Below are 22,926 nucleotides of genomic sequence, written 5' to 3' on the forward strand. Positions count from 1 at the left end.
CTCCCTCATTCGCTTCTCCTATGTGCCCCCCCCGGTTGGCCATGTTTCTACTTTGTGTTTGTCTACCCTCTTGTCCGAGCGTATGCTCAACGGGCCTGCGAGCCTGCTGTATGGGGCCCGCGCACCCCTACACCGGTGCCGCGTAAGGGCTTTCTCGTGCCGTGTTTATTTTATTGCTATCATCATCCAGCGTGAGTGAGGCCTCGTCAGAGAGTGCTTTATGTACACACTCAAGCCGGCAGCGTTCCGGTATGCTGCCACAGGGCATGCCCTCCTCTCCATGCCCTTGTGAGAGTGTAAATACATTTATTTTTTATTTGAATTTAACGTTTTGCGTGCTTCGTGCTCTTTGCCCGTTTGCTGTTCATGTTTTCGCATTTCTTTGGCATGTTTTACATTTTACATATTAATTTTAGCTTAAGCAGCGTTACGCTACTGTAACGCTCACCAGTGCTTTCCGTGGCCTGCGAGATTCTCGGCCTCGGCCACATCTCGGTGGCGCGAAATTCAAAACTCAAACTCGAAACGGGCGTTTGCAGTAAACGGGCTGATTAGATTAGGTCGGCGCAAAAATAGGAACAAGGACACTTTTATTCAAACGGCCAAATAAAGAGTTGAAGCGGTGCGAGCACAACACGAAGCGTGATTATTGATATCAATAACATATTTCCCTGTTCACTGATTGGCATTGGTATGGCCTTGATCTAGTTGGGATCATCAACTTCCTTTACTTTTTACTCGCTGCATCGTGAATTGGTTCGTGTGCAAATACTGTTTCACTATGTGAGGCTAATTTGTTACTCGATGCGATGTGTTTGTGTGCTCGATGTGGTAGAATTAAAAATGAATCACTTCAACTAGATCAAACCCGTTCTCCAAGCGAGTGGAGTAGTGCTCGAGACGGGAAGTCAAAATTTATCTTCATTGCCATCAATCCCGGAACGAGGCAAACCCCCTGGTCGAGATTGTTGGCTGCTCCCAGCAATGTCGACGAACGCCGGACAACAACGTCAGCACTCGCACTGAGCAGCGGGCATGCGTTTAGCGTGGTGCACGATAAATCTACATCAAATTAAAATGAATTCACTTCGTCGCAAACACACGGCCCGGGAGTTCTCACGGATCGGGACCGCCTCGTGAACGTGCTCGAAACGGGCCGGCGGTAGCCAATTCCCACCGCACGGAGGAGTGCTACTTGAATTGAGACTAAATTATGGATGCCATAAGTTTCTGCTTACCCCTACCGGCTTCGGCCCACCACCACCAGCACGAAAAACGGTTTCGACCAGCCGAATTCGCAATGCATGGCATGGTAGTGAGGGATCTGGGCTGGGAGGCAAACAGCAGGCGCGCACAGACGGACAAGATAACCTTCCCGCACAAGGAACCAAAGATAACGTGGGCCGGTGGAAGTGGTGGTGGTGATGGTTGCTGCTTCTTTTTGCTTCGGTTGTTGAAACTAATTTCGTTTGAACCTTGAATGGCAGTAAATTTTGCACAAGTCTTCTGCTCGCAAACACACACACGCTTTGCTTCGTTTTCCACCACGCCGGACGACGGGCGAGCCAGGGTTTTCCCTTTCGCTGGCTCGCAGCAAGCGACCGTGCAATGGCGGCACAGAGAACGGTTTCGACCAATTTCCGTTCGTTTAAGGGGGGGCTAGCAAATGGGGCGACGGGTGCCGCCGGTGCGCATCCGCGTAATCTTCTTCCAAAGCTTATGCTGCTTCCTACTATGCACGATGGCCTCGGCGAACGAACGTCGAGGACAACCGTGGCGCTGCTGCAATGTGCAGACGGAGTGAAGCATTTCAGTCGAACCGGCGCTGATGCAGTGGCAACGGCACCGACAGCAGCAGCAGGAATAATAGTGGCACGCAACATAACCTACATTTCGTCGTCTATCATCGTCGGCATTCTCGTGTACCGCTGCGTACGAGGAAAGGAAAAACGTAAACGTAGAAATCGTCGTCCTGCTCGGGGAGGGCAAAAAAAAAAAAAACAAGCGCTGATTCCTATCCACCTCGACCGCGTAGACCTCGGCGTATGCGTCTGTCAGACATGTGTCTAGCTTTGTGGCAGCGACATGAGGTTTGAGGTTTTTCAGCGTAATTTGTCTATCACTACAGCACGCCAGGTTTGCGCCAGTCGCGGCGTGTGGGATGCACTGTCGATGACGTCGGGTTGCTTTTTTTGTTAAACCTGAGTGCTTCAAGTAGATTTCAGTCTTTCGACGACCTTGTCCCCGCCAGACGTTCCATCCGTTCCATCCAGGCTAGGTCGGACCAGTCAGTGGGATGCGATGAGATCGAGCTGACTACTCGAACCGTTTCCTCTTCTGCACTCAGCGCCCTGACCTCGACAGACGTGGTGGATAATGATGCAAGACAGAAATTTTGTAAGGTGTAATCAGCACTGAAAAGAATAAAAATAACATCCTCACTTTAGTCGTTGGCTGAAATAATACCCAGTAGCAGCATCGAATATGTTTCTGTTTCCTTCAAGGACACTCATTACATTCAAGTTTTGTACACTCGTATAGAAAAGCATTAGCAGCAGAAGCAGCAAGTAATGATAAAAATCATTATTAATTTAAAACTCTTTGCCCGTGCATGTTGGCACGCTTTTGCAGGGGGCAGCAGTTACTCGTTAAGCGGCAATCATTAAATGGTAAACTTTATCGCCTGACCGACCGAAGACTGACCGACACAGCACAGCCAAGATCGGCCATCAATAATGGAACGAGTTGGAACGATCATTAAAACTTTAAAACGGGTGACCGGTGTGTGCCATTTTCCTTCCACCGCCCGGGTGGCTAGAGCGTTCGAAGTTAACGATGCAAAGGGGGTACACTATTTATTAACTCTGGAACCGAGCAATTTGCGTGAGTTATTTATGCTCATCGAGCAATCGAGCAACGGCACACTGTGACACGACGGCAGCAGTGGCTGAACATTGGCTGAAATGAAAATGAAAATGAAACTCGAAAATGCGCTCACTCTGCATTATTCGCAAGCTAATATGATCCGCCTTGAAAATTGCATCACGTCCCTATTGGAGGGCTTGGTTTTCTTTTTTGTTTGGTGCACACTAATAGCAAAAACTTTGGCCGCTCACAGGTTCTTAGAACGAACGAATTTCCCGGCCACACCGCTAACTCCCCTCGTGCTGTGCTAGTGTAGCGTTTTGTTCCAAAAAGTTCACGCTCGGCAGGACAGGACAGGCCAGGCCGCGCTCATTTCATTTATTCTGACAGTAAAGCATTTTAATCGGCAGTGACAGCTGAAACCGTAACGTGCGGCGGTGGTGCAACGTCCGCGAGCTGCCCCGGCTGCAAAATAAACGACCAAGTTCCGCACTAAAGTGACATTTAGCGTGCATGGGAAAGTTGAACTGGGCTAGAGAAGTTGGGGACGTTTTTATCTCTCTCACCCGTGCCCCGAGCATAGCTATAGCTGGGCGTTGTGGATCTCTCCCTCCTCCCTTCCACCTTGGATGACAGTAAAATTCCCAGAGATTATGTACCGGCACACAAGCAGGACTGGGGAGGTTGGTTCTCCATACAATATCTGCAACCCCACCGGGATTGTGAGACCATCAGCAACAGCAGATAAATGTTGCAAATGTTTCAAACTAACCTTCTCCACACACATCCCGAGGCAGTGGAGGGAGCGACTGCCTCGCCTCACGGTTCATGGTGATATTTAAGCAGAAGTTGGTACTTGGCGAGCAAACGATTACCCTCTAGGGGTAATGAGCACGAGGGGTCGGGATTTTATCCGTGCCATAACGCTGCACGTTCAAACCTCTAACAGTGATGTCCTCCCTGGAGCGCGTCCACAACTCCGATCCGACTCCTGTTATTGTTAGTCAGATGTCGACTACGGCAAAATCGGAACCACTAGCTCTCCCCGCAGTCAGAGTCAGCTGGAGTTGGAGTCGGTCGGTGTTGGAGTCCGGAATCAGAATCAAACTGGAGTCGGTGTCGATCAGTGTCAGTCACTGTCGGACTGGTATTTCATTTTGTTTTTTTTTTTTGCGCATTTCGTGAATAGCGCTTAGCGACTACAACAATGCTTTGCGATCAATTCCGACTTCGGGCTACTCCGGTTGACTCTGAATTCAGACGACTCCAAACGACTCCGGACGACTGCAAACGACGCCGGACGACTTCAGACGACTCCGGACGACTCCAGATGACATCGACATTGGATGACTCCGCCTGTGGATGACTCCGACAATTACTCCGGATGACTACGACCCCGACCGACTCTGGACATCTCCGGACGATTCCGGACGGCTCCGGAAAATACTGTTCGGAACTATTTTCGGAGTCGGCTACGAAATTTTCAAAGTTGTATCGTAGTCCGGACTCCGGATTCTTGTCAACTTTACCCATCACTACCCTTTATACTCAGCCCCCTTTCTGGTCGTAGGCAGATGAGACCTTAAGCGCAGTTTGCAATTTTTGCTGCAATAAAACTGAGCTGATAGCAGTGTGTATGATGTCGTTTACTAGCGGAAAGAGAGTATTTGGAAGGCACTTTTTGTTTAATGCCATACCAGCAGATTCGAGCAAAACGATTAAAGTTTGTTCCACTCCGGAAAAGGGGTTTGAGATGAACTAAAAAAAACCCAATCCCCATTTTGGTCGAGTCGGTACCAAACTCAAACAGTTCAACTAAACCGGAAAAAGCCTCCAGGTGCACATAGATAGAGAGTGCCTGATGGTTGATGGTGGTGCACTTCTCCAACCAAGCCAAGATGTACCACACGGCTTTATGAGTGTGGTTTCCCGCACTTCAAATCGCACCCATTCAACAACATACAAAAAAGTAGTAAGAAAGTGAATAAAATTATTGTTCCAATTTGGCACGAAGCGGCCAGCCAGAGCGGCAGGGGCTACTAGTCGCCTCTATCAAAGCATTGGCACTCCTGGCAGGCATTTTCAAACGGTCTCTTCCTAACTTTAAACTCTTTTAAGCCTATTGTGAGCGGCGATCCGAGGGTTTTTTTTGCTTGCTTGCGTTTGTGTGCGCTTTAGATACGGAGAGGGGGGCAAAGATAGTGGCCAAGTAGGGACCCGACCAAGTTGGCCGATCGGCACGATATGGAATGCAAAACACATTCTTCGCTCCTGCCCTTCCTGCTAGAGTCGCCAGAGCACGTTAAGCCATTGGCGCAGTATACAGGCTCAGCAATTCCCCCCCCCCCCCTCCCCCCATCGCACTCCAAAAAACCGCTCGAAACTCGAGTGCTGGCCGATGTTGAAACAGAAAATAATCGCAAAATCGCACTTAATGCGATGGCGTACCACCGATGGCGAGTTTATAAATAATCCGATTAAAGTAAAGCAACAAAAGCGAAAACACAGAGCACAGCCGGGAGAGGAGAAGCATTTCCTCCCTGCGCTGCTTGCCCTTTTCCCTGCTCCGGTTCCATTTCGACGGCTTGTTTTACTTTTTTACCATTTTCGTTTAAGCAACACATCCCATGTGCATCGGAGAGTTCGTTTTTACGGTCGCCCGAGAAAACTGCTCCGTCCGGGAAAGGGAAATTAGCCAGTTTGTCAGTGTGTGTGTGTGCCGGGAAAGCATTAAAAAGCGGGTCTGGCAGTTGCCGAACAAAAGAAGGGTGTGAAGAGAGCGAATGGGAGAGACGTGCGGGAAAAGCCGGGCAGGAAAATATCCATTACTAACGACCTGATTTTAAATACCTTTACCTTCCTTTTTTGTTGTTGTTGTTGCTGTTTGCACACACTTCCTCGCCACCCTGGTCCAATTGTTGTTGAAATTGCTTACGGATCGGATCCGGCCGTTCGGGTCTCGTACAAGGACACACATTAGCCTGGTGGTGGCTGCGAAGAGATTATGCCATAACTGGTCGCTGTTAGTGTGTCTTTCTGTACGTGAGGCACGAAATAAATTGTTGCCAGCATACAAATCATCTTACGGGCAATTTTCAACACTCCGCCACAGTGACGAATCTTTAACATTCGAGAGCGCGGCGCCGTGCAGAGCTGGGGGCAGACAGTAATGAGCTTGCACGGTCGTTCGGCGCTTTGGTGCGGTTAATGTCTTTGGTGCGTTTCACACACAGCACAGCTGTTCGGACGTCGTGGTTTGATTGGGTTTGAAGATTTAATTTCAGTTTTATTTGCAGCGTTCGATTGTAATTTTTAAAAAAGTAGAGTCAGACAGAGGTACGAAGTCGCACGAAGCGATCATCATCAAAGATTGAGCATGAGCACGTAACATCCAATACTAACGGAAACATAACGCACAAACTTTCTGTTTAAAGCAATCAAAGGAGTAACACGAAACATCAATAAATGTTTACGATCGGTTGATCGTGTCCTAGAATTTGCAGAAAAGCTTGTCATTATTGTGCCAATCTTTGGGCAATCATTTCAGCAAATGAAAACGTGAAAGATATTATCTTTCAACCGATCATCACTAGCGCTTCCCAAATTAAACTGATATCGCACGCGGAATGAGCTTCAAAGACGATGCTTGCTTGCTTCACACACATTGCTATTACGCCAGATTGATGGGGACGGACAGGGCCGCGGGCCAACTTAACATCCGCAAGCGTATAATCTGATACTTTATCTAAATCTTACCCTCGGCTTTGATCTGATCGATTCAATCAATGCTCCATCCAACCATCGAATAATCAATGAGCCTGTGAAGTTTTTGGAGGGATTTTCGTACGTGCTGCACATTTGCTCACATCCTTCCTCCCAGAGGCGGAAGTGAATTGGAATTAATTGGTGAAAGAAAAAAAGAAAAAAAGGCCGGCCTACGATTTACGGTTCGCTAGTAATGATCGCGCAACGTTGGCATTCAAACCGTAATAGTAGTGTTAGGTATGATTTACCTGTGCCCCGTATACCGTGCTTCGCCGTGCCGGAATGCGAAAAGGGATGGTGAGGCATACGAAATGCGGCGAAAGAACCAAACGATCTTTCGCAAGTGACTTTCAAAACAACCCGCTGGGGTGGTAGGGGTAATTCGTACCAATTCTTGGTTCTTACGCCGGCATCGCTCCATCGCTCCCTTAATGGGAAGGTTTGCGAATGGTAATGGATGGGTTTCTCCGATGCCAACCGCAACGACAGAGAGTAAAAAAAAAACAACAACCCCTGAATGATGTTTAAGCGACCGAGCGAGATGAGGGAAAAAATGAATAAGATCCAAATTAGAAATGCTGCCCGTAGCATCACCGCCGCCATCGGCGACTGTCGGCGTGTGTAATTTCACTCGCCAAGTCCCCGATCTGCCCTTCGTATGCCATTCACGGGCCAGTTTAATTGTGCTTTTAATTAAGTGTTATGCACATCCACCCCGATATAAGCGCCGCTGGCCGATGGGTCCACTGGTTGTGTGAGGCCGCGTGAGAGCCGGAACGGGTCAACTGCAGTAGTTGTAGATTAGCCCAGCTGCTCCCGGCATTTCAACTCAGCAAATGGAGCGACAATAGCGCTGAGAACGGAAGTGCAGCGGAGCCGGCAATACGTGTTGAATCTAATTTGCCCAGAATTTAGTTCGCAGCGACACACAGGACGTTTCGAGGCCCGAGACCCGCGGGCTATCCCGGACGAATCCGTTGGACCCCATTGGAAACCTCCTCCCGCTTCCCACTTGCGGTTGTGTGTCGTTCATTATTCAGATCATTTGACTGACAGGTCGACCGTCGGTTAACTCTTCCAATCGCGCGAGTCATTTGTCCATCTCAGCAACCTCCCATGCCCACCCGTCCCTCGCGGCTCCCTGAAGCAGGCACCGAGCCGAAGTGACAACCCCGTGGAAGATTGAAGTGGAAGTTTCCCGCGCGGTGTGTTCCCGTTTTGAATGATTTTCGCACTAATGGGCAACGGGTAATGATGGTGGTTTGCCGTTGCAATCACGAACGCCACGCTGCGAGCATTGAATTCTAGACTCGTTTGTTCGCTGCTGGTTATTTTTTGCGCACTTGCTTGGACCGTAAACGCAGATGCTGTAATATGCTGTCACGGTGCTCTAACCCCGCACGGCTCTAGCATTAAATGCAAAGGAACGTCGTGCAGGTGTTCCGATACATTCGCATGACACTTTTTCGAACTGTTTCGAAAGGGTGTCTATTTTTCACAGCCAGGTACGGGGTCTGTCGAAAATTGGCAGTAATTCAAAAAGCACGTCTCTATAATAAACCTGGTGGTTTCCTTGCGGTCCGCGTTTTACGGTTTCGTCTTCGTGTGTCCGTGGGTTTTCGCAAAGTACTCTATACACACACATACACACAGTTCTCAGCCAACCGCATGAAAGGGGAAGACAATAAAGTTTTTCTTTCCAATCGGATAGTGGCCTGGAGTCACGGCATGCGGTTTGCGCACACACGAACACAAACACACACACAGGCCTCGAGGCCATCCGAGGTACAGCCGAAAAAGACGCAACATTATCCTACTATCTATGCACAACTGCCGAGAGTGAGTGTAAGCATAATAAATTACATGCACGCTCCTCGCTCGTTCTTCCTCTGCCCCCCCCCCCCTCCCGATCCTGCCAACACCGGACAGAACTGGCGAAGAATGCACACACACATACACACACACACTCCCCCCGGAGGCAGCCAGCCAGCTGGTAAAGGGTCGTGTGGTGCGGAACCAATGGTCCAGGCAAACGGTTTTTGTCTCCAAGACCAGTAAATTTGTTGGCAGCCAAAAACGGGACAGAGACGAAAGGCACACACACATGGCGGTGCAGCAAACGTGCTGCCCGGGCAACGTGAAAGGCCAGCAAAGGAACACACGAGCCCTCTCTCTCGCGCTCCTCCAAGGCGGCTCGGTGCAATAGGGTGCAAGAGGTGGCGCGCAATAGGAACTATAAATTTTGCCTTCCATGCTCATTTATCAGAGCCCACGGATCAGTAGATTCCATAAATGAAGCAATAAATTTCGCAACACATCGAGCAACACTGCAGTACACCCGGAGCAAACGTGCCGGCGCGAGGCTAGTTGCAAGATACGTTTAAGAATACGTGCGGGCTGCGTGAGGCTTTGACTGGCGTGCTTTTTTTTGCGTGTGCACCTGGGTTGTCAGTTCGAAAACAAAGCCGTAAGCCGTAGACTAGCCCGCCCTACAACAATCGTCAACCACTCAAATGTAAGGGATCATCGGACAGGATCGTGAGCGGTGACTTCCTCCCGATTTTCGTTCGTACCGGCGATCCCGAAACGGACCGGGAACAACGGCCCGAAACTCATCGGATTGTTTTCTTATCTATCGCGGGTTGAGGATAGCAGCAGCGGTCACTAGCACCGTTTCATTTCCGTTCGCGTCTCGGGACGTGGTGCCGAAAGTCGTAGTAATGTAAGTTATTTGTTCATTCCAAAATAGCACTCTTGTTCCCGCAGGCTGCTGTCGTGCTGTTTGGTTTCTCGCGGCCTGTTGTATCGTGCATGTATCGCGGCAGAGACGTTTGATGCGACCTCATCGTCGGTATGAAGCATTTGTCCCATCTAGCAGAAACACAAACACACATAGAATGGACGATGCCGGTATGATGGAACTCAAAGCCTTTGATGTCCGCCGGCCCTGTACCTGCGGCAAGGGACGCTTTTTCCCTTTCAACATCCCAAAGACGTGCCGAACTTGTCCAGGCTTAAGAGTCAGAAGTTAAGAAGAGTTAAGAGACAGTGGCCGTGGTTGGTTTCGGTAGCTGACTTAAGCTTAGCAGTACGTTTGCGATGAGTCCCGTCTACCATTGGGATCATTTGCATAACACCCCAGGATGGACAAGGGGTCTTCAATTCGCATCTAATTGCTATGGGAAATCAACAGTCCATTGAGAGTGTTGGTTAAGGCCTTAAGAATAGAAAAAAAATCCGCTCCGATCTCTTACCAGTTCATCAGGTCCTCCTTAAGGAAGAGAAGATATCCGCTGTTTGGTTCCTGTAGAAGTCTTACATCACGTGATGTTACTTGTGTTCAATTTGCTTCTATGACACACTGACCTTTTCGCTTCGTTCGTCCGCATTTTGTTTCTGGGTGAAGAACGGCACGTGAGCCAAACTGATCGCTTCATGGCACAAGATCAACCTCCATCTTCTTCTACATACCGCTTTCTCTGCGCGGCCATCCGCACCGACCCTTAGATCTCGTGCCATTCGCGTAACGCGTTAATGTGGCCGCCGGCCAAAACTATTGCTACACACCGAGATGCGCTGATTTTCGTCGGTTTTCACGGCCATTTGCCAATCACACGAAGCCATTGCCACTTTCGAACACTGCGAGCAATTGCATGCAGAATCAAAATAAACACATCACAGCAACCCGCACACACACGCACACACTTACAGCCGAACTGTCAAATGCCTGCGGGTGATCGCGTAGCAGCTGTCAGTTTGGGGCTGTGGTTCCGTTTCATAATCCGGCGGAAGCGGGTGAACTTTTCTCCTGCTGTCTCGTTATAAACGCGTCCGAGGAGTTTACGACGGGTCTCGTTCCGGGTTTGGTCGGTTTCCGATTGCGTATGCTGTGCTGTGTGTGTGATTGTTATGCCGTTTGTGTGGACGTGATTCTTGCTGAACCTTTGATTGTGCTCCATTGTTAGTGATTGTGGCGTGGCCTAAACCCCAAGTAAGTGGCTGTTTTGTCATTGTTTTCATATATTTCGGTATTTTTCGTGTTGAAAATTTGTGCAGAGCAATTTGAGTACCCCAGCACCATCACGCGCAGTGGGACAGCGCGGTTGCGGAAGATAGTAAAGAAAATTGGCACAAATTAAAACTGCGCATCCCTTACTAGCTCACGCCCGAGCACACCCTGAAGAAACCCCTCACAACCCCGAAATCACTTGGCAAGTGAAGAGAGACGCACCGCAATGGCGCAAATTGCCGCGCTCGAGAGGGTCGATAATTGCTGCGCGCCGGTCCGTGTGTCGCAACAGCGGATGGCGTCGGGCTGATAGTTTGGTGCTTAAAATTGTCATAAATCAGCATTAAAACTATACGCGATACTCGAAACTCGCAACCTGCTCTGGCCCCTCGAAAATAGGAGGGGTAACCGATCGCACCTCGATATTCCGGTCGGGGGGAGCGAAGTGGTGTGGATCGGGTTGGAATTGTTCGATTGAAACGGTAACAATAATGTATGTAGGAGGGTTAAAAGGGAGGTGAGAGTGGCGGGTGAGAAATAAATATAAAATAAATTTATGATAAATTTTATTATTTAACAGCTTTCGCTCGTTCTGACCGGCGCACTGGAATGAGGTTAAAGATATCGATGGCCCTTGCGCAAATGGTATGGCTGCGGTATAATTCAACTATAAAAAGAAGGAGCACTCGCGCCCGTAGAATGATCATGACGACGATGATGATGATAGCGGTCGTGCACTATCAATTCCCATTGCTTCGGCAGTACTTGCCAAGCGGCCGTAGAGTTGCTGTTAGGGCATTTTATGATAGTTATTAGTTTCGTTAAAAATTTATAACACATGCGCTTCGTTAGCGAGCGTTTCGAAATGAGTGGCCGGGAAAACGCGGTTCCATCATCTCAGCCACTTTGACGGAGGGTGCAAATCTAGAGCACTGAGCTCTGGAACCGCAAACGCGCCGGGTTATGGCTATGCATGCCACAGAGTGGCTCATTTTGACTAGCCGGGGCACGGTTTGTGTGTGTGTGTGCACCGTGTTGGCAGCATTCGCACCGAGCTGTAAAGAAGCTGCATTTTCGAACCACCTTGGTTGGCCATTCGCCATTCCTCGAAACTTCCCCGAGTGCTCTCACGAAGAGCCAAAAGAAAGAAGGATTTCGAGTGTGTGCGTGTATGTGTTTGCACGAGTGGTTGACGGATACACTCGAGACTCTTCTCGCGGCTCAAATGGGCCCTCTCGTCTGGGCCCCATTCTTCACATTTTGAAAGTTACCTGTTCTTTAGCCCGCCGCTCACACTGCTCCTGCCACTGGGAAAGGGAAAACCATCCCTCTAAGCGACACGCAGCGCAGTCACACATTTGCAGGTTGCGCGAAGGGTACGGTGGGGGCTGTTCGTGGAAAACCGTTTCACGCTGGGTCGTGAAATTTGTTGGGGTTTTATTACATTTTTCAATCCTTCACAGCAGCGAACGCAAGTTACCCCACACTGCCGCCGCCGGATGCGATTTGAGTCGGAAATTGGACGTGAACACGTTTCGGGGTAGGAAAATGTAAACCATCCCTCCGTACTACAGCAACCCCATTGCGTGCACACGGTTTTCTTTTCACACTTATGTGCCATTCTCCGGGCGTGCTTTCGACTGTTCTTGACAGCCTCGCTTCTCGGGGTGTGTTGGGTTGTTCTGTTTGGTTCCGCATTTCTTGGTCGCTTGCTTTGAAAGGGTGTGAAGGGCCGCAGCAAAACCTGGCTGTGAGATGGTTTCGGTTCTGAAGCGTCTCGGCAGCGTAAAAAACGCAGTTGTCTTTTTGTTAATTTACGGCTGTTATTGAAACGAGCGAGAATGGGTAATAAATGTTGGGCTGATTAGATTTGGATTTTGTAGCGGTGATTTATATATTAAAATGCTTCTTTTCGATCCATGCGATGGGGGAAGAACTTTTGAAAATGAACCGGGTGTTCGGAGTGTCTGGCGACTAATTAAATTTTAAATGTTAGACGTACAGGCAACGTACTAATGAACGCCTTTGTTAGCTATTGAATTATTCTTGTGTGAGACTCAAGCATTTGCTTGCCATAGATATGTATTAAATATATTTATCAAACATTTCCAACGATTCCATGAATAATACATACTCTGCAGTCTGTCTTTAAACATTATCTGTTTAAATACAGTTTCACGTTCGGTTCCTTGTTGTAAAACTTTTAAAAATACAGTGAGTATTATTGAGCAGCATAATTAAACTTAAGCTTTTTGTAATCCGCACAATTTTATTTATGCATTGAGAATAATCATTTTTGGTGTATTTATGTATGTACCGCAAAATTTCCATTTGAGCTGTGATGGCTTGCAAGTAGCCATTTGTTTCTTAATCGCTGAACTAACATTATAACCATTCTTTGCATAATTTATTTTTCCAAATGAGAGGCGAACCATTTAACGCTTAAACACACTTCTTATTAACATTTTTTCTTAAACTCAAACACAAGCACACACACACACACAAACATATATCCAGGGCACGATGGAAGAATCAAACCGTGACCGTATCTTAATAAGCACGGCCAGAAGCAGCAGCAGCAGCATGGTTCACGTACCAATTAAATTAAAATCGAGCTTGGGCTGTCGAACGGCCAACGGTTCCTGCGAGAGGTCTTAGCCTAGGGCTGACCTTTCAGGTATATACACGCTCAAATCAATCCGCTTCAATCCCGTGCCAAACTCGTTATGTTCCATTTCCACACTCTTGGTGCGCGGTGGTGGTGTGCATTGCATTAACTCAACCGCCAGGTCCAGTTGCAACTTTTCCCACAATCTGCGCAACATCTGCTGTGTTGTTTGCTTTCAGACAGCCCCCAGGATCGCGCGTGTTCCCCCTCACCGATGGGCCACAGCTTTCGATCCAAGAGGTATTTAACTTCACTTTTATCCGGCGTTGCGTTTATTTTGTTTTCCATAAATTTACATCGGCAAGTAGCGCCCAGCACCGTCCCGCGGCTGCCGCCAATAATCGGCCAAAGGCTTAAGCTGTGGACGAGGGATGGCGAGAGAAAAGAAAGAAAGAAAAAAAAACAACCGAAATAAAATAAAACCCAACAGGGAAAAGAAAAAGCGACAAAATGCATATTAAGCGACAGCCCAAAATTGCTACGAAATATTAATTATTCATGCTTCAGCTCATTAGCTGCGGCTTAATATTTCGCTGTCTAGTAGAGCGTCGAGGCTAAAATTGATAATTCTGCTGACGGATTTACGTCCCCGCGCTACACACCGGGTCGGCATGACATGATTAAAATAAAAATTGAATCTAAAATTCTCCCCGACACGACACGATGCTCTGGCGCAGATGATGCTAATGTTGTGGTTAGTGCGAATGTGCAAAGGGGTTGTGGTTTGGTTTGGTGGTGCCGGGTGGAAAGCGATAGGATCAGCGATGTCAATACAAAATCCCATGATAAACCGATCCCACACCGGGCGATGTTAAAAATTAAACCAAAACTGATACCCCCTACACTGCAAGTGCATAAAAGGACGCGGGTAAAAGGACAACGACCGGTCCCGTACAGCTTGGTAGCGGGACTGCGCATTGCCAAAGGGGGTGCTGGTGCTGGTGCTGGTGGCGCGCACCGACATATGGACATCAATAAAATATGAGCCGTTTACTGCAATGGAAAGGTTCTCAGCTTTTGCTCCTGCTGCACTGCTGGCGTTGCAGTGTGATAAAGTGCTGATACGGTCAGTCACAATCCATCACGAACCTTTTAACTGTTCGGAGAGCAGTGGGGCCTTCTCCGCTCTCCCTCCCTTTCTTCTCTTGCCCCGCATCTGTGTTAATCAGCAGTCAGGTTTGGTTGCATGCGCGCACCGAAGCGTACTTGCTTGAAACATGATTATGATTTTAACCTATCGCAATCAGAATGTTGGCCTCTCTCGCTCGCCGTGGTATTTATGATTTGATTGGCATATGTGTTGTGTGCGCGCACACAGATGGCCGAATGGTGGAGCGAGGGTAAAAAAAAACCGTCCGGCCTATGGGTAGGAAACCTTTTGAAGCCATGTTAATGCAGCCAGCGTTGCATCGTTGTCCTGTTTGTGCAAGCGCAAATGTAATAAATTTAAGTGGAATAAAGTAATCACAAAGCCGGCGTCTCGGTTGTGTTGTGCTGTATAAAACTGGCGTTCGCATTGCCTAACCATTAAAGCGTCATAAAAATGATGACACATTGCCTTCCGTCGCACCGTAGAAGTAGCGTCAGACGAAGCAGTCGAACCATTTTTACCAAACACATGGCAATACTTTCTACCACAACACTTCCTTATGAAGATCTAGTCCCGCTGCGTGCCCAACCCTCAAATCAAATCAGCCTACTAAAATGGGAAACATTCCAATTCCACAGCACCAGACACTTACGCGACTAAACGATCCATTCCGCCAAGACAGCAGCAGCAAAAAAGCAAGGTGGTCACAGGCGATCAAAATTATCGTGGCGGTGTGGTCATCGTGGTTCGCTTTCCGTGAGCCACGCAAACACACACACACACACACACACACACACACACACACACACACACACCACACACACACACACACACACACACACACACACACACACACACACACACACACACACACACACACACACACACACACACACAGAGCTGGCCTCGATTTTCTGGTTCGCAGGCCAAGCACCACGCACCGCTTGCCGGCGAGGGAATCCGATTGGTCGATGGCGGGCAGCACGTTGTAAAAATGCAAATTAACGCGGCTCTAAATCCGAGCGCGAGCGAGTGTGTAATGCATTCTGACCGGCATTAATGATGCATCGCTTATGTTTCTATCTTTCTTTCTTTCTTTCAGTTTTGTTTTTTTGCGCAACACACTTATCATAATTGAAAAGGATTAAGAAAGAATACAGAAACAACGTTCATCGATATCATTTTGACCAACGGGAACCACTTTTGGGTAGTATCACGGCTCCCCTCCAAAACGATCGGCTTTAGTTTTTGTTGATGGTGGATGGAAAACCCGAAATCCCTCTCGTTACTGTCTCTCTCCCTTGTTCCTCATCGCTCAATCCCTTTCTAATCCCGCTGTGGCTCCAAGGCTCCATGACGAGCCGTGTCTTACCAACATTGCGGCCATTCCGTGCCGGGGCTGCCTGTGCCTTTTTCTTTCCTTTCATTGATAGCGAGAAGGTAACGAAGGTTTTTATTATTTCCGTTGTAAATGTTAATTGCCTCATTAATTGATAGTTATCTTTATCGCGCACGGCAGCGAAGTGGTGAGATCGGGGGCCCCAAATGCGAATGCGTTTCGTCGTCCGACTCCCATTCACGGTTGGACGGTGAAAAAGGTCGAGAAGTCCGAAAATGTGATGTGTTACACACTGCTTGCACACGCGGAGTGGGGTTGGGGAAAGCAACGGGGTGTCACATGTCACACAACGATGTTAATCTGCTGAGGTTTTCTGTTCGTTCTCACTGACGTGACGTTTGTTACGTCTGCTCTAAGGAGGGAATGTTTCCGCCCTCCCTCCTCCCTGCCGATGGCATTAATCATCCCGGACACTTAGCGAGAGAAAGAGGCAAGGCTGTGTTTGCTTTCAGGGCCGATCGTTCGAACAAGCCAACACTCGTACGGACGATCGATCAGGAGGACGCTGATCAGCTGCTGACGGTGCGCGATGACGATCCGTTCTACGACTCCGTGCCATCTTCCATCAGCAGTCACGTATACCGGCCTGTTGCACCGCTTGGGTTTGCGTGCCCCCTCCCGCTTCACGACGTGGAGAATGAAGAGTTAATCAAACACGGGGAATGGGGGAGCCACAGTCTAAACATATGGCTCACGGGGAGGGGGGTTTGAAATTAAATGCAATCTCACGAGTTTCGTTTGTGCCGCCGTGGTGGCATGGCAGCAGAGCAGGCAACACCACGTGCTAAACAGCGCCTACAGCGCGCCTGTTCATACAAAGTCAGTTTCCATAATAATCATCCAACTCATCCACGATGATGCTGCTGATGATGATGCCAACGGTGGGTGGTGTTGGAGGCGAAGCAACGCTAAAAACGTGTAAATAAAAGTGTAATGCTCATTCCATAAATTGTGTGCCGTGTGTACGTACTGCGTAATATGTCTGTGTATGTTTCGATCCACTGACAGAAGGGGGGGGGATGCATTTTTTCCCACTGCGTTTCGCGCTTGGCCCCGTGCGTCTTCGCTTGGGGCTTTGTCTGTCTTCTTCCGTTTTGTTGTTTGGTAAATTTATGCAAGGGCAGCAACCAGCAGCGTAACAGCGCTCTCTGTCTGTCTGGGTGTTCATAGTAGTAGGGGGGTTGGGCGAGGGGTTCGATCTATCGCGGATCTAGTTAATGGTTGTTGTTCAGCAACGGTGGTGGTGCTTTCGGGAACGAGGCCTCTTGCGTGGCGTTCTCCGTGCTCTTGTGTGAAATTTGTTCGAAACCTAAGCTCTTCTTCGTCGTACCAGCGCTACTACTGGCAGCCCCGGGGCTGGCTGCCGCCCTGGGAAGGGCGGGGAAACATGGAGCGAATGTGGCCGTGGCCGGGGCAGCGGCCTAACATGGCCAATCGCATTTTGAACATGTGCTAAAAAGATAGCCCCCCCAGTCTTGCGCAGCAGTCTGTGGTCTGGTACTGCCGCCGGCCCGAGTCTCTTCCGTTACACCTCCCCCAGCACGGGTCGTACGTTGCGATCGGTGTGTGTATCTTTCGCAGCGAATTGGAGGGAAGTTGTAACACACGTGCTCTTGCAGCCGTGACGCATCGCGAACCGGGCAGGCAGGGAGTTGTGCGATCTGTAGCATAAAATGGGTAGTAGTAGCGCCGCGTGGACATAACATCCATAACACATTGTGAGTGTTTGTGTGTGTGTGTGTGTGCATTTTCTTCAATGTTGTTATTCCCCGCGGTTTCCCTCAGCAGCGTCATGGGCGTGTGAGAGATTTGATTACGGGCTCGATTAGAATAATAACCGCGCTCGAGACGAGGCCGAACTTTTGTACTGTTTCGGAGGGGGCTTTCCGAAGCAAAATGATTCTCCATCGATTCCGTGTGCCGCATTTCAAAGTGCAAATTGCATACACGATCGTTTATATAATTTAATTTTAATTCGATAATAATGAATACATATTGCGGGCAATTTGGGTCTGCTCTGTTTGCGGTCTGTATGCCTCGATGGCTCACGTTTACACTGGTACCCGGTTACATTACACCCTAGCGTGGGGCGATGAAGTGGTGCTCGCCGAGCCCCCATTGTAGCTGAACACACACACACTGAAGACATCAACATTTTTAATGCCAAACCTTTCCGCCCTGCCTCCCACGGCTCGGCAAAACACATTAATTTTGGAAAAATATTATTCAATGTTTAGCTTATCTTGCGCTCACCGCCACGAACGCCCTATCGTCGACCGTCGAGACACACCGACACGGCTATGCTCCGGAGAGAGATGCGTCTCCTCCAACACATTCCATAATGTATCGGGCGTATCAGTGGTTTTTGACATATTTATGCCCATCCCGCCAGCCTTGCGCTGTGGATTGGTCGAAACCCGGCATGAGGTTGAGGTTTGTTTTTATCTAATCTCTCACACACCGGCAGCGGGACTATCCCCCTTTCTCGAGCTGCAAAAACAATATCGACTTTGGGCAACTTTGGCCTAGGGTCCAACGCTGCGCTGCGCGAAGAGGTGTAAATAGAATAAATATCGTAACTTCATTCGCAGCATCTCAAAACTGGCACTTTTATCGAATCTCGGTAGAAAGTGCTTGGCCCCGGATACCCCACACCGCACCCGACAGTTAGCGATCGGCTGCCAATCGATCTGCTGCCGGCAGTGAGTCGAAAAGCTGTGAATGATTACACACACGGCGGTGTGGTGCAAGCAATACATCCAGCTTACGTACCACGATGGTGTGAATTCTTTCCCATTTAACAGGGGTACGGTATTTGTTTTTTTTATCTGGCTGGTACGAAAAGCGGAGCAGCGGATGGTATTAGATAAATATTTATCACCTTTTTTCCGCTGCAAAACGGTAGAAGTAAAAAAGCTGAGCTTCCTTTTGCACTACAATGCCGGCCCAAATTAGGATCGAACGGTTGTTGGGTGTGCCCTGCGGTAGTTCTAAATCCAATTTATTATTGTACCCCGAATCCCATGAACAACAACCTCGCTCGGTCCTCGGCACTCCTTGCAGCATTGCGACAAGAAGCGACAGAAAAACGACCCCGACGGTGCTCAGCATCTCTTTTTTTCACGCGCGTACCCTTTTTGGCCTTGTTTTTAATATTGCAAGCAAATACGATTTATTTATTTAACAATCTTGGGCCGATTGTGCTCTAAAACTGAACCAGTCGGACAGGAAAACACATTATAGGGGATGTCTGGTGCGTGAATGTTACTTTTGCTTCTTTTCAAACACTGTTTTATTACTTTTCGCAGGAGTCCAGGGGACCTTCTGCGGCGTGGAAAAAGGCCTACCAGGCTGTGATGTGCATTCCCCGGTACATATGCCAGCCAATCAGCCGACCATGGCCGTGGATAGATAGATGGCAGCTATAGTCATAAATGATGCCGAGCAACACACTCTTCGCTCTCATCCGGGGCGGCCCGAGGCAGAACACAAAAGCGGCTCGAAAGCGAAAAGCAATGAGAATTTGATAAATTTTACAAGGATGGGCCTATGTAAACGCAGTGTGCCGGCTGCCGCCGCTCTAGGCCAGCCGGAACTGTTCGATGTTGGTTGCAATTGGTTGTTGGTGTGTTGTGAAGAGATGACCGTAAACTGCACCGTTCCTTGCAGAGTGATCAGCGGCTTTTTTTTCACATGAAACAAAACAACACACATCATTTCGGGCTGCGGATGGTGTCTCCGGTTTCTTGGGGGTCAGCCGTTCCTTGTTCGGAGCGGTGGCCAAGAAGCAAACCACCAAATTGGGGAGTTTTTTGCGAATCTAAAGAAGGAAAACACACTCATACGCGAAACAGATGGCAGATTATCGGGCTCGGCTCGTCTCGTGATCGTTCTTTCGTCCATTGCCAGACGGGCATTGTGGTGTGCGGTGCGCGCGTTGGCCGTAAAAGGTTATCGGTTCGGGCGGGGAGTGTACATGTACAACCGTTCCGTTGCCAGCTGATGCAACGGTGTTGTTTGGCGTAATTTGAACCATCATCCATCGTGCGATTGCTATCGAACGGGGGCCCTACGACGGGGCAATATGCAATCGCTTGGAACACAACTGTGGCGCAAACGCTCCCAGATCGCTCGGATCTGATTGCAGCAACGTGAGGGACGCTCCGTTTCGTCTATGAACGCGAACCCCGTCACGAACCCCCTTGGTACAAAACCCCATCGGCCCGGTTCATTAGAGGCCCGTCGGTGGTTGATCCTTGTCTCTCTACACGGCTTTATATTTTCGATCTACAATGAGCTCGATGCTGAAGTCAGAACGCGCGCTGTTGCTTGACACGGGCGCCTACAGGGCCACTTTGTGAGCAGTAAATTTGATTTAAAATTATGACAATTCACATACGCATGGGTAAGAGTGGCGAAAACCTCGTGAGAGTATCATTTCGTAGGAGAAAACCAGAGCGTCGAAAGCGAAGCCCGCAAAGGAGTATAAAACGGCGCGCAGCAGCAGCTGTGATCATGCTTCCTGTGCGCTGTCGGTTGGCCTAATTTCATGTTGATTTACTGACATCACGGCTCGACGGAACCGAACGGTAGTCCGTGTCCCCGCCAAGCCTCGACTGCGTTCGCGCGAGTGACTTGCAAATTTGGAGGCACGCATTAAAGATTTTCGACAGCCGACAGCGCAAATCGGGCAAAAACGCAACCATTTTCGAGCGCGCGCTCCTGGCACAGCAACGTGTTTTGGGCCGTTGCGAGAGGGGTGATGGGAAGAGGGGGGAATCAAGGTTGCCGGTCGCCGTGTCGCCGGCGGGTTTGGCTTGCTGCCTTCTGCGTTCAAAATAAATACATTTCCAAACCATACTTAGAATTCTGCCACTTACAAACACCTCACATTGTGTGTGCGAGAGGGGGGGGGGGGGGTTGTAGGTCGCAAAAGAGGGGTGAGAAAATGAGACAGGCTGGCGGGTCGACAGGGGGCGACCGTTTATTTTTATTTCCTCAGCATAACAATTTCAGCTTGTTAGTAAGTCTGTCACGAGGTTCAATCCAAAAGTTGCTGCCCGTGCGTATTTCTCCTTCACACGGCTGGTGCTGCTGGTGCTGTTGTTGTTGCGATGGTCTGTGGCCTGTGTGTCCACCTCGGTGCTCCGGAAAGGGGTTGTTTCTTTTTGTTCTGTCCCACACGCCCGGTGTGTCCTCTCTGTTCGTGGTTCCCTTGCAATCGCAGCACTGTCATGTTTGTTGCGAGTAGGAAGGTTTTACGGTGTTTTTTTTTAATTATTTTACATCGTTCATTCTGTCACCTTTAGCTGAGGATGAGGTTTTGCTTTGCTTGGGTACCAGCCCTCCCAGCCCAGCTTGGAAGGAAAGATTACCAACCTCCCGACTTACCTCACTATCTCCACTTTAGAATGTGTCACTCGCCATACCTGTGTGTGTGTGAGTTTTATTTTCACATACACAAAATTCCATTTCGTCATCAAATATTTGCTTTGTGTCACCTCAATGGATGCCGAGACCGAATGTGTCACCGTGGCGTTGTTTTGGTGCTGGATACTTTCCTCCTCATTTTCCCTTTCTTATCGCCAGTGCTGTCATCCAATCGAGCAGGGGCGACGGGTGTTTCGCTGTGCCCGATACTGCATCGCCGCAAGACCCTGTCCTCGATGGAGAGAGAGAGAGCCCCTGTACCTGCTGCTCTCCAGTGTGCGAGTGTGTCCGCGGGAACGCAGAAGGACGGACGCGGGCATGCCGTGAGTGCAAACATAATTCACAGGATGTCTTGTTTCCCGTTGCAGCGATCTCTGGGCCAGTGTCTGGACCATCGCGTGTGCCCTTGTGTGTTGTGTTGTGGCCGACCAGCTAGCGCTAGTGCCCCGATAGAGATACAGCGTCGCTCTATCCACCGGTTGGGTATCATATGTCGCTGGTACGTGTACTATTTTGTCATTGGACGACCGGTAATCTGCTACTGCGTCGACGACAAACGACGACGCCCGGTTGCAATATTTATTTTAAAAAAGGCAAAAGAAATTACTTCCCTGGAGCATTTCAGACATTCAGACGGGAACATTGGGAACACGGTATGTGGGGAAGACATTTCTGCGCCTAGTTACGTGGGCACTTTGGCGCGCACTTTCTGCAACATGAGCATGATTCCAAGAAAGCTGTCTCTAAATTACATTAACCTGACCAGTGGTAAGCTTTTCCAGCGACTGGCACTAATTAAATTTCAAAATAAAACCAAAGCATGTGGAGGCCGGGGGGCTTATGGTGTCATCGCCGAGGTTTTTCGATGACCCATCAACATTGTGTGTTGCACGACAAAAGCTATATTGCCGTCAACGAGATTTAAGGTATTGTTTGAAGTTTAAGTTCTAATAAGAACTCATTTTCTGATTTTATTAAAATTTATTGCGTTTGACTAAGCAAAACTCAGGTCATTTCAAAATAATGGTCTTGAAGATATCTCCAAGATGTCATATAAGAATTTCTAGCAAACTTTTCATTTTACTCGTTGTTTAAACACTTCTATCCAATCACTAGAGCAACTTCAAAGGACACTGCAAAAACCATCGACTTTGAAATTCTAATCTCTTACACACCCGGTCATCGTCGTTGATGTCGTCGTCAAATCTGCTCCGACTCTGGGAACCATCTTCAATATCATCTGTTCCGCGTCCGCTCACTTCATTTTCGGAACGAGCGGAACCGGAAATAGCACCGAGAGATGCAGTGACGCTCACGCTGTGTAGGTAGTATAAGTAGATGTAGTAGTAGTTGCTGGCAAAGGTCTTGGGGTATTAGAAATTTAAAGCGGCTCCGTGAGGGGCCTGAGCGACATGAAATGAAAAATGGAAATTGGTTTCCAAAACCGAACCGGCGTAGGCAAGTGCGACAAATGGCAAGAACCGGAAGTGTGTGACAGCGGCAGCCATCCAGCCAACCAGCCATGCACATTCGCGAACCGGGAGCGAACGGCACAAAGCAGTCGTTTCGTGTAGACGCCTTGGTTTGGAATTCCATCAATCCGTTTGCATGCAAATTCGATTCGATGACGACGTGTATATTCAAATGTTTTCATATTTAACTTTCTTTTGTTTCTTCACTGTGGCACTCGTCTACCCCCT

The 22,926-nt window shown here is 48.9% G+C and overlaps 2 protein-coding genes across 5 annotated transcripts in view; one reads left to right on the top strand and one right to left on the bottom strand.

Moving 5' to 3' along the window:
- Positions 1–281: 281 nt before the first annotated feature.
- The window catches only part of LOC121588924, a 93,357-nt gene continuing 70,712 nt past the window's right edge, over positions 282–22,926 (bottom strand). Inside the window, exons 1-4 of one of the 3 annotated variants that reach the window (XM_041907385.1) lie at positions 10,102–10,279; positions 9,997–10,026; positions 9,885–9,934; positions 282–2,414 (exon numbers count right to left, since the gene is read on the bottom strand). In XM_041907385.1, coding sequence (XP_041763319.1) covers positions 2,222–2,414; positions 9,885–9,934; positions 9,997–10,026; positions 10,102–10,149 — 321 coding nt within the window. In that variant the 5' untranslated portion in view covers positions 10,150–10,279 and the 3' untranslated portion in view covers positions 282–2,221. Of the gene's footprint in view, positions 2,415–9,884; positions 9,935–9,996; positions 10,280–22,926 lie in introns of those variants that run through there. The other 2 variants (XM_041907384.1, XM_041907386.1) reach the window with 2 other exon arrangements.
- The window catches only part of LOC121588923 (mpv17-like protein), a 141,904-nt gene continuing 129,337 nt past the window's right edge, over positions 10,360–22,926 (top strand). Inside the window, exon 1 of one of the 2 annotated variants that reach the window (XM_041907380.1) lies at positions 10,360–10,621. The gene's annotated coding sequence lies outside the window, so the exon portion shown is untranslated. The remainder of the gene's footprint in view (positions 10,622–22,926) is intronic. The other variant, XM_041907378.1, reaches the window with a different exon arrangement.

This window comes from Anopheles merus, chromosome 2R (genome assembly GCF_017562075.2).
Source record: "Anopheles merus strain MAF chromosome 2R, AmerM5.1, whole genome shotgun sequence".
NCBI classification, from domain to species: Eukaryota; Metazoa; Arthropoda; class Insecta; order Diptera; family Culicidae; genus Anopheles; species Anopheles merus.